Genomic DNA, 11781 nt, shown 5'->3' with positions numbered 1-11781 from the left:
CATTGTTTCCTCAGTTTCTGATTGGTCCGTCACATTTGACATAAAAATGCAATTAACATCAAAGACTAATAGCACCGCCTATGAAATCTTTAGTTTCGTAATTTGAATGAATGATGGGCATGCATATATTTTACTTGCGTTTACCAAACACTTTCATCAATACGTCATTGCCTTGTGCAAGGAAAATCCAAACTGCACCTTTCTCACGCCTCGAAAGACATCTGAAAAAAGTTAAACAAAGACTAATTAAATGCCGATTCTGACGCATTTCATTAGCATATCTTAACTGCATTTAATGAACTAAGAATACACAATCTAAAATATAAGCAAACGGAGTGAAGAATCGCTACGACATGTTTCGTAAAGTAATTTTGAGTCTTGCTTTGGTACAACTTTTCCATTGTAATATCAAAGGACAATCAACAGGTATTATCTTATCTTTCTTTGGTTTCAGTTATGAACATTGGATTCACTGGCTGTTTTGATATTGATTTGCAATATTTTAATTACTGAAAACGTGTATGTCTGGATAGCACTACAATGTACTGTTAATTTTCGTGATATTTTTATGAAGGACACGGAGGAAGAAGACACGTGGTAATGTTTCCAGATGGAAAGAAGCCAGTGACTAGGGCGGAACTCTTAATATCCAGTCTGCTGGACACAGAAGTAAGGCTGACTTCCGGTTATCCTGGGGTAGACAGGGTCTTGCAAGTGAAAGCAAACGAAGGCGCTGTAGTACCCCTTCCACCGGGAATAGTTCTAGATGGAAATGAGATAGAAAACAAAGGGATCATTATCGAATCCGATCATCCAATTTATGTCTATGGACATTCTGGTGACGAATGTTGTGCCGGGGAAGGATTCCAAGCGATCCCCGTAGATTTCTGGGGCAAAATGTACTATACTGCTACCCAGTACAACAGCACAGTAGCTTTAGTGGCCACAGACGACAACACGGAGGTGAATGTCACAAAAGGATTCTGGGGTGGCGTGACTTTTCAATCGAAGCATTATGGTATGGGAGAGAACATATCTTTCACTCTTTCAAAGGGACAAACTGCTCAACTACAGACTCCTCTAGGATATCTTATGGGTACCCGTGTATATTCTAACAAACCAGTGGGGCTCATATCGGGTCAGTTTTTCGGCTCTCCTTCGAGAGCTAAATATAATCAAATGATCGAATTCATCCCGCCATCCAATAGTATCGGTACCGAATTCATTGTTCCTCCCTTATTTAATACTACCTACATCAATCTCTACTACAGCAATCTTGGAGTCGACAACGTAATTACAACAAAGGGGAAAAATGTCAACCTTTCCAGTCAGCTCCGAAAGCGAGGAGTATCCAGGATTACTGCAGGAGCCTCTAATCCGTACCACGGATCCAGCGAAAAACCTCTCATTGTAACAGCTGCACCGTTCACAATCAGTCCATTCTTACTGCTAGTCCCCTCCTTGGATCAATATTCTAACAATTACAAATTCCATACCCCGACCAAAGAGAACTTGACACACTATCTTGTATTCTTAGTGAAAAGTCACGATGTGGACCAAATTACATTGGACGGAGACACGATCAACTCCAAAATCGAGGGACTGGATGTCCTGCTGGTTAACGGAGTCATATACCTCATAATCTCAGTGGAAGTGAGTCCAGGACAGCACTACGTCACACACGTGGATCCTAATGTCAAATTCGGCTTACTTTTGTATGGTTTTGATGACACACAGTCTTATGCTTACCCTGTTGGACTCAGATTACCCTCAGTGTCGTCATCCCAAACACCTGCTGCGACATAAAGGAAGTGATGTATATCAAAACTGTAGAAAGTTAACTTGTGATTGTTATTTACACCAGGCTTGTTTACTGTATATATGCTGCACCTTTATCTAATTAAATGATAAAGACTAGATCTTCAAAACTTGTACATCTTATCCTGCTATGATATATCAAGAGGCTGTACAGCGACAATTCTTCCAAACCCTTCAGTACAGAGTATATGCCTAAACATGACTTGTGTACATGCCTAGATATAACTGTAATGGGTTCATGTTGTAAAAACAGAGGCCCCGTGTCGCGGCAGGCGTTGGCACAATAAAGAACTTTCACTGTGTAGCAGGGGTTTCTCCCAACAAGAACAACTGACGAAACGCCTGTAGGGTTCAGGTCTCAATATATTTATTCGGACACAATGATGGAATAGACAATATATCTATCTCTAAAGATAGCCCTAAAATATGATAAAACAATTATATAATATTAACTTAACAATCAAAACCTATGCTAAACGATATTTAATCTTACTGATTTCCATCAAGATACGTCTATCATTTAAGGGAGATAACTCTAAAGATACATCATTTTGCAAAATAGTATTTCTCCCGTGAATATTCATAAAAAGTTAATTAATGAAATAAAACAACAATATTGACATACCTTTCTATGGGAAGAAGCTTCCCTCAGAAAATTTACAGCTCGGACAATATATCAGGATTCAAGGATTGACTCTATAATTCAATAAAGTACCATGTATGTACAATGTAAAATCACTTTCATGAATTAAACTAAATATCTAATTGCTCATTTTGAGCAGTCATCAAATACTTTTGATAAGCATAAAATCTATGTAAACTGATTTATATCACCTTACAATGTAGTAATATATATAACTGAATTCTTTAATCAATATAATGGATAATTGGACTCATTCATTCATTCTTTCAGTCATTTAGTAAAAGTGCAAATGGGAAGTTTATATTGCAAATATACAGAATAGACTTTTAATTAACTAGTAGCAATAGGAATTAGTATAAATATGTTACTCACCAGAAATCAAGGATTTTGTAGTCTGCTGTCAGTATTAAACTCTTTCTAAAAATCATGTCAATTCAAATGTCTACCTAGCTTCTGAATAATATTAATACTGCTCAAAACTGGCGGTAAAACTATAGAACCGAGAAAACCAACCAAATGCAACTTTACAATCACTGACCAATAAAAACCCTTCATACAAAATGACCACACTCAGATCTATGACCAAAGCCCCCAAGGTATATAAATTGTAAGTGTACCTTTGTGTAGTGGTGTAAATAAAGGGGTGGATCTAAGATCTAAATATGTATGAATATAAAAACATATATTTGTCAGTAATGGGTTGTCAAAACTTAGTACTATTACAACTGTATGCCTAAATATAACTTATGTACGTACAATGTCGTTCATGTATTTTGATATTTTCCTGTTAAGATAGCAAAAAGTATATGGAAGCAATTCTGCGGTGTGTGTCTGATTTCATCCTATGTAATGTACATGTATGGAAGTAATTATCTAGCCACGTTCGATATCACCCGGGAAGTTTTTTTTAAGATAGTAAGTAATAGGTATATGAAAGCAAGCATCTGTTTATACCGATATTATCCGTTACAGATGGCTAGTAAAAGCAATTATCTGAATGTATCGATATTATCCGTTATAGATGGCTAGTAAAAGCAATTATCTGAATGTATCGATATTATCTGTTATAGATGGCTAGTAAAAGTAACAAGGAATCAATTATCTGGCTATATCGATATTCTCCCGTTACAGATAGCTAGTAAAAGGTAAATGAAAGCAACTATCTGGTTATAGCCTATATCGATACTCTCCCGTTACAGCTAGTAAACGTTGAATGAAAGCAATATTATCTGGTCACATCGATATTCTTCCATCATAATAGTATGTAGGTACATGGAAGTAATCATCTAGTGTATGTCTGAAATCATCCTATTATAGATACAAACTTGTGTGTAAACTTGTGTCGATACAATTACCTGGTCACATCTGATATCATTTCGTTATAGATAGTAATAGGTACACGAAAACAATTATCTGGCCGCGTCTTTATTATCTTTTTACAGACAGTAAATGATTTCTATAATATAAAATATAGTATACGTGAATTTTGCGTTCCATACTCTGGCACCGTTCCTCCGTTTCCTTGGATAACTTTTTTTCTGCCCTGGTTGTGCAGACTTGGATGGTGGTTTCTCCACACAAAAGATAATGTCTAAAAGCAGCTCATGTATTTACGCGAGAGCTTGATCAGTTTTTAAATCGAGGCAGGCTACTGACAAGCAAATTGATGTTACAGGAGTTTCAACAGTCTCGTTTAAAGTCATCATTTCACAAATTCTATGCTCGTTATAATGATCTGGTTTGCCTATATAGCCTGATCATTGGGTCGAATGCTGTTTGACGTGTTTCAAACTGATTGTCAGGCCGTTTTTTGGCACACTGATTTTGACTACGGATTACTCTGTTTACATCAGTGTACCTGATCAAGACATGGGGCTCACGGCGGGTGTGACCGGTCGACAGGGGATGCTTACTCCTCCTATAGGCGCCTCATCCCACCTAGAGCTGGTCCAATATGCCCAGGGGTCCGTGTTTGCCCAACCCTTTGTTTTGTATTCCGTGTGAGAGTTGTGAGATTGATCACTGTTCGTTATCTTCGCCTTTCATTACAGACCGTCCTCATCGCATGGATACCCTGGCCTTGATGAATATAACTGTAGAAATCATTTAAACATGACATTGTCAGGGCCGTAAATTAACCTTCAATTTGGAGGAGGCAGGAAATTAGGCGGGGGTCTGGGGGCCGCCCAGGCCCCCAGACGCTGAGCACATTTTGTGCACACTGAACACGTTTCGTGCAAAATCCTTGATTCTAGGGCCTTCTAAGATGTTACTTGACTAACTCATTTTAAAAGAAAGATTTGGAATGCTTTTTAAGGGAGGTATCATGTTCTTAGTTATTGGAAACAACATAAATTCTAATGAACTTTAAATTTTAATTTTTTTTTGGCTCAAAAGTTGGAGGAGGCAGCTGCCTCCTCCGCCTCCATGTAATTTACGGCCCTGATTGTATCAAAGGTATTCATGCACTTGGAAATGGAGATGTATGATCGAGTTACATGTCATGTACACAACGTATGTACGAAGTTGACACAGTAAGTTAACTGTTGGGAGGAGGCAGCCGGAGAAGTCAATTGAACATTCATTAAGTTCATTGCGAGAGGGGCTATGGTAAAGGGTGTGTGTGCGTGCGAGCACGCGTGTGTGAACCAAGGCGGTAGTTTTACCCAGACTTCAAAATCCTAAACCATAAGGGGGCGTCGATCTTTCATATCACTGCACGGGTTCACAGGTGCTTGGGTCATAAAATATATGAATACGCATCTAACTTTATATATGTAAATATTTACATATGTATAAAGTTAGATGTGTATTTTTATATTACATGTATGACCCAAGCACCTGTGCACGGGTTCAATGGAATTTTAGCTTTTCTTCCATTCCACTAAAGTACTATTCATTACTGGTATAAAAAACAAACTTGGAAGTGTGTGTGTGTGGGGTGTGTGTGTGTGTGTGTGTGTGGGGGGGGTCATGTACGTAAAATACGTCAAAATAATTTGTCACCCGATCCCATCCCGTTACTACCTGCCTGCAAAGACATCCCGGTTCCCAGAGTTGATAATCCGGAATTTGATATTCCGACGAAACCACTTTTGGAGTTTACATACTTATTATTTCCGCTTTACCTGTACCTTAAAAAATTCTATGAATGTGTACAGGTAAAAATTCTAAAAACTATATAAAATGAAGAATACAGTGGTCCTTTTGGGTCTTCTGTGTTTAATTGGCTCATGTAAGTATATACATTTTCTTTATCTAGCCATTTAAGATAACTTAGACGTGCTGATAGGTAGAATATTGAGATTCCGGAAGTGACTGACTCCAAACAATATGCAATAGACATTGATAATTTTAATTTACCATGATTTGTGTCTTAAATGTGTCAAATAGGAAATACTATAGTAAAATTGTACGACAAAAAGTAACGAGAAATGCTAGTAACAGCAGAGCATTTTTATTTTTCAAGAAATGACAATTAAGCACTTTAATCAACCAGATGATTGTGGCCAGAACCACCTGTGAAATAAAAGAATTAACAATATTATCTATACACAGTAACTATAAGTAACATAATGAATAGATGATGACACCGTGTTTTATGAAAACTTTTGATTTTTTACTGAAGAAAGTTTCATGCATGTATAATATAGGCCTATTGTGAATTTGCAGGTTTTGCTCTGGAATGCTATGTATGTTTGGGTCAGAGAACAAATAAAGACAAATGCGTTAAGACAACCATTCAGTGTGAGAAAGAGCAAGATGCCTGCAGGACAGAAATCAGATGGCAGCGTAAGTATTTAGAGCTTTCAATTCAGAAATTAAATGGCAGCGTAAGTACTTAGAGCTTTCAATACAGAAATTAAATGGCAGCGTAAGTATTAGAGCTTTCAATACAGAAATCAGATGGCAGTGTAAGTATTTAGAGCTTTCAATACAGAAATCAGATGGCAGCATAAGTATTTAGAGCTTTCAATACAGAAATCAGATGGCAGTGTAAGTATTTAGAGCTTTCATCAATACAGTTGTTGTCTAGCTGCATCTGTTTGTGTTCACTTTGTATGTAATATGTTATGTTATACAAGCCCCCCCCCCCCCCTTTTTTTTTTTTACTTTTCTGAAAATGTTTTATTATGATTTTTGATATCACCAATATACTCAGGTTGGACCTGTTAAGGACATAACAGTATGATAATTTATGTTCTTATTCGTTCTACTCAAACGGACATAAATAATTTATAAATAAACACAAACACGTAGGTTAGGATATGAAGCGCTCTGAACGTCCAGTTTACTCAAAAACACTGATATACATAAACAATTCTTCACGCAGTATTCTCTTCCTTTCTACAAAATAAAACAATTTTTAATGATAAATCAAAGTACTCGAGTAAGGCAAGGGCGGGTGTGGCATAAGTTATCTACACTAAAAAGAGCCTTTGAATGGTTTCAAAATTCTACTCACTGACGGTGGTCATTTAAAATCTATTTAGATGTCACCTGACAAGGTGACAATTAGACTACCCAATAGGTAACAGGTGTAAATAAACACGAACACATGTTATTAGAACCTTTAATAAATACATGTGCCTGTATTTTTGAAATGATATAGTATATTTAACAAATAACCATTAATACTTGTATTAATGTTGTATTGATATAGTAGAAGTAGTAATCTATCTGAGAATTTTTAATGGACATTTTAATCAAAATTCCAAGGGAAAGATTAGCCTTGCATTAGCCAATCAGCAATATCAAGTAATCAAACATCCTGCAGTATCTATGTTTTATCACTTAATATGATATCATGTATGCAAACTCAATTCAGCTGCACCTTCCCCTGTTATTCGTCAACTGACCTTTCAACTTGGTTGCCATTTACCTTGCTGTTTGGGTTGCGTGATTCCTAATGAACAAAATTATCTTTTAGGTGAAAGAAATTGTTAATTGTTTGGTATGGAAAATAAAAATATTCAATATATGCTAAATTTTAAGCATTTCCTTTTTATGGAGGAGAAAGCAATTTCGTCAGTATTGAAAAAGTTTAAATTTGATATCAAGTTAAAAAACAAACAGCAGAGTGTAAATTTTTTCTGCCACCATATGATTTTCCTTTCTTTGTCGGAATGACTCGATTAACTACATTTTCATGCCGAGTCAATGTTAAGGTTTTTTCAGTAGATCCACCTACGAGATCATGCGATAACTTGCATAGTGGAGCAGATGAAGAATTTTTATTTAATGAAAAAACCCTTTATTAGACATGCTCAAGCACAAAGTTGGTACTCTTTTTAGTGTAAACAACATTGGAGATAAATACATGGAGCTTATTACAGGTTATTCATAAAAAAATTTGCACCATTATGAAGATCCTATGAAATTTTGCAGCCCTCTCCCGAAAACGTCAGAATAAAAATAATCAGAGAGGGCTACATTATTGCAGCTAGGTTGGCAACTAAGTTGAAAGTAGCTACCAGTGGGATTCAATGAAGGTGACCTCTTAGTAGGGGTCCACTTATCAAATGAGATTTGGACATTCTATAATTTGAAATACTAAATGCTTAGAAAGTACATGTGTACATGTAAAATATGCATATAGACTACATTATTTCTTCATACAACATTTCAAAATTGATCTAATTAGACCAGTTAGGTTCATGAGATTCTGTCACGCTTAGTCAGTTGCTTACATTACTAGCAGTGCATTCAGAAACCATCTAGCTGCATTTAAAAGATAGACCCTAGATGTATATACAGTTAAGTCATGTGACAATTTAAAATGGTTGCTATACACAGGGGAAAATGGTGGTTTGGAATGAAATGTGATGACCGCTGACTGAGTTTCACAGGAGGATCTTTTAATAGAGTTACATGTATATTGAATTTTTAATGAGAACGAATTGACTGCAGGAGACAAGTGACCACTTGAGAGAGGTGACTGCTGTGACAGATTTGGCTGTACTTGCTTAATAGATATATGTATTAAAACGACAAATTCTCATATATAATGAAATTAAATGTTTCTTGTTTATAAAGATTATACTGACTGTTAACAAATTAATCTCATCCATCAGAGCCGAGATTCTGGCAGAGAGTCAGCGAGAGGTACCACAACATCTCAAAGTCATGTGAAACAAAAGCCACTTGTGATGCCCAGTCAGCTGCTATGGGATTCAAGTGTATGAGAGATTGGTACCGGGACTGGAACTGTGTGGAGTGTTGTCAGGGAGACAGATGCAATTACTATGTAACGGTCAGTGTTCTTTATTTTTGTATCATTTATTTAATCTAATGTACTGTAAGTGTACATATCAAATTTTTGGGGTTTTGACTGTAAAACAATGGTACTAATTTATGTTTGTACTAAAATATCAAAATCTCTATTCATCCATTATCAAACACAAAACAGCACTAAATCATTATCATGTCAAATAGTGCATCAGCTCTAAATGCACCAAATTTTAAATATGCTAAAATTAGAACATTTACAATGTCTAGGACCATCATACTGTGAGCATATTAAGTTTACTATTAAAGGCCAAGTCTAATTAATTAGATTCCCTAAAGCTATTAAAACAAAATCAACAAAATCTTGGTTTAAATACTGTAGACCATGGCAGATTTGAAATAAATCTTATGACCTCATGTATGCGAGAAATTTTCTCGAGGCTGGTGAGAGCCTCATCACGAATATTTCTCACTGCGAACCAGCCCTTTGATTTTTGTATTTGTTTTAAGATAATCTTGGTCACGAAGATAAGTTGTCGCGAACCAGTTCATCATTAGTAAATCGTGAAATAAAGTCTTCATCAATAAAAGTTGGTTTACAGTATTCAAACCAACTTTTGTTGATTTTGTTTAGTATTTAAAATTAGGCATAATTCTATGTCAGTCATTGTTTTGTTTCTTGAATAAGATAGATACCATGGGCCACCTGCTAACATAGATACCATGGGCCACCTGCTAACATAGATACCATGGCCACCTGCATTGACCAAAACAATTTCCATGTATTTTGTTTATTAAGATATAAAGAGGGACATAACAGTGACAGAATGAAATAAAAAGGCTTGGAAGAAATTGAATTACATAGTAACAACAAAAAACTGACATAATCACACATTTGATAAGTTTTTTATGTTCTTACAGTTGGGAGGAAGTTCTACACAGCTGAGTTATGTTCTCTTGTCCATTGCTTTGGTTTCCCAGGCACTTTACCATCTGTACAGGTAGCCATGGAAACAAGATCAGATCATCAGACAGAATCACATCATTTCAAAGCAATGGCTTCAATGTGATAATCTCAACATAAATTAATGACTGTCAAATATTAAAACAAGATATTCAACTGAAACTTTATTTTATCTTTTGCAATGATATCAAAACTTTTTTTTTTTTTTTTTTTTACTGAAAATTGATTTCTACGATAATGTACATCCATTTTTCATAAACACCCTTGGTAGTGTTGGAATTTATCATTTGCTAATGACTATTACATGTAAGTACAGGATACTTCATGATGGACAGATTTTATGTAATACTTTGTACACGTTTTCGTATTTATCTAAAAGAAAAAAGAAATCTTGTAGTGGTATATAGGTATAATTTCCAAATGAGTCGTTTCAGTGCTCTGAACTTTTCTTATTTCATTTTCCATTAAAAATCTGCATTACTACTTTCATGCATGCCATTTGGAAGTAACTTTTTATACATTAGATATATGCAAGGACATTTTAATACCTGTATTGATAATGGAACTAGATGTGATAATCATGACTTGTATCAAAGACTGTTGATTCACTTTGTGTATTTTTTATTTCATATGTACATGTAAATCATTGTATATTTTGATCATGTGATCTGTACATTCCATTATCTATCATTATATACTGTGTGATTTTTGAGTGAATGTGGAGAAAATGTCAGTGTAAAGTGAGAAACCGCTTTTAAAGTAGTAATAACACAGATTTGATTTTTTTTTCTACAATTGTATACATAAACATATTTCATAATAAATTTTATATGAAAGATAAATTTTTGATAAGAATTCAATTTACATGTAACAGTACAGGTAATGAACTTTATAAAAATAGCTCCAAAAAGCGAGGCATCCCCTCAAAATGTAGGCAATCAGTGAATGTGAAGTTTTATTCTATGATATCTCTTAGTGACCTTGACCCTTTGACCCCAAAATGCATAAGGTTCTTCCTCTCTTGATAACAAAGCTTAATCAAATAGTGTCTACAAGCTTCCCGTAGTGTCCTTGACTTTCGATCTAAAAATCAATAGTGTTCTCCCTCTCTTCATAACAAGGCTATATGTGAAGTTGTCTAATCAATCGCGCAAAAGAGTGCAATTTTAGTGTTACACATATTAAACCTGGCTGTGATCAACAGGTGTCCCATCACTGGCATCATCAAGTAGAGTCTGTGATTTCATGTCAATCAGACCGGTAAAATTGCATCGTATAACCGTCAAGGTTTCAAATATCGCTTTAAACATACAATGTATTTTGTTGCTAATTACACCAAGGATTGGGCACAAGTTCCATTACTTAGATAATCATCTCCCTTAAATGTTAATTACACAACCATATGCCATAAAATGTGTAAATGAGTATTTAAATATTCACAAGTGTGGGGGAAAAGACATTTTAAATATTGATAAGATGAATAAGACCGAAACAAGTGCATCCAATGGGATAAAACGCAACTTCTCGGGTCTTAAAATGATATAAGATGAATGTAACGAACATTTAAAATACATGTATATACATAATAATAACATAGAATAAGAGTGTCGCCGCTGAACCTCTAGCTGACTGGGTTAGGAAAGAAGCAGTGATCGAGCCAGCATGTGTAGATCGCGGTGTCTCCGTCTATCCACTTGCAGGCCATTTCTTGCTTCATCCGTGTGTGTGTGTGGGGGGGGGGTGGGGGGGGTGGAGTTATATTAAACCTGGCTGTGATCAACAGGTGTCCCATCACTGGCATCATCAAGTAGAGTCTGTGATTTCATGTCAATCAGACCGGTAAAATTGCGTCGTATAACCGTCAAGGTTTCAAATATCGCTTTAAACATATTTTGTTGCTAATTACACCAAGGATTGGGCACAAGTTCCATTACTTAGATAATCATCTCCCTTAAATGTTAATTACACAACCATATGCCATAAAATGTGTAAATGAGTATTTAAATGTTCACAAGTGTGGGGGAAAAGACAGAAAGGATGATGCTATCATTAATGTCTATTGCTTACATTTATAGAATAGAATAGAATACTTTATTTCTAATTCAGAGTCCAAAATAGACAAACTTGA

General features: G+C 35.5%; 2 protein-coding genes across 2 annotated transcripts; both read left to right on the top strand.

The window, feature by feature from the left end:
- The first annotated feature begins 122 nt into the window (after positions 1-122).
- Positions 123-1928, top strand: LOC130052336 (uncharacterized). Its single transcript, XM_056156847.1, has 2 exons — positions 123-426; positions 575-1928. Exons 1-2 carry the CDS (start codon positions 354-356, stop codon positions 1804-1806), a joined length of 1305 nt encoding a protein of 434 aa, XP_056012822.1. The 5' UTR covers positions 123-353; the 3' UTR covers positions 1807-1928.
- Positions 1929-5543: 3615 nt separating this feature from the next.
- Positions 5544-10495, top strand: LOC130052335 (uncharacterized). Its single transcript, XM_056156846.1, has 4 exons — positions 5544-5696; positions 6134-6253; positions 8536-8714; positions 9611-10495. Exons 1-4 carry the CDS (start codon positions 5648-5650, stop codon positions 9692-9694), a joined length of 432 nt encoding a protein of 143 aa, XP_056012821.1. The 5' UTR covers positions 5544-5647; the 3' UTR covers positions 9695-10495.
- Positions 10496-11781: the final 1286 nt, after the last annotated feature.

This window comes from Ostrea edulis, chromosome 2, assembly GCF_947568905.1.
Source record: "Ostrea edulis chromosome 2, xbOstEdul1.1, whole genome shotgun sequence".
In the NCBI taxonomy this organism is placed as follows: Eukaryota; Metazoa; Mollusca; class Bivalvia; order Ostreida; family Ostreidae; genus Ostrea; species Ostrea edulis.
Note: the sequence above shows the minus strand (reverse complement) of the source record. Positions and strands in the feature narration are given on the sequence as shown.

Coding starts and splice junctions, on each gene's coding strand:
- LOC130052336 (XM_056156847.1), top strand. CDS start 354: ATGTTTCGTAAAGTAATTTTGAGTCTTGCTTTGGTACAACTTTTCCAT. Junction 427..574: donor TATCAAAGGACAATCAACAG/GTATTATCTTAT, acceptor ATTTTTATGAAG/GACACGGAGGAAGAAGACAC.
- LOC130052335 (XM_056156846.1), top strand. CDS start 5,648: ATGAAGAATACAGTGGTCCTTTTGGGTCTTCTGTGTTTAATTGGCTCA. Junction 6,254..8,535: donor GACAGAAATCAGATGGCAGC/GTAAGTATTTAG, acceptor CTCATCCATCAG/AGCCGAGATTCTGGCAGAGA. Junction 8,715..9,610: donor GATGCAATTACTATGTAACG/GTCAGTGTTCTT, acceptor ATGTTCTTACAG/TTGGGAGGAAGTTCTACACA.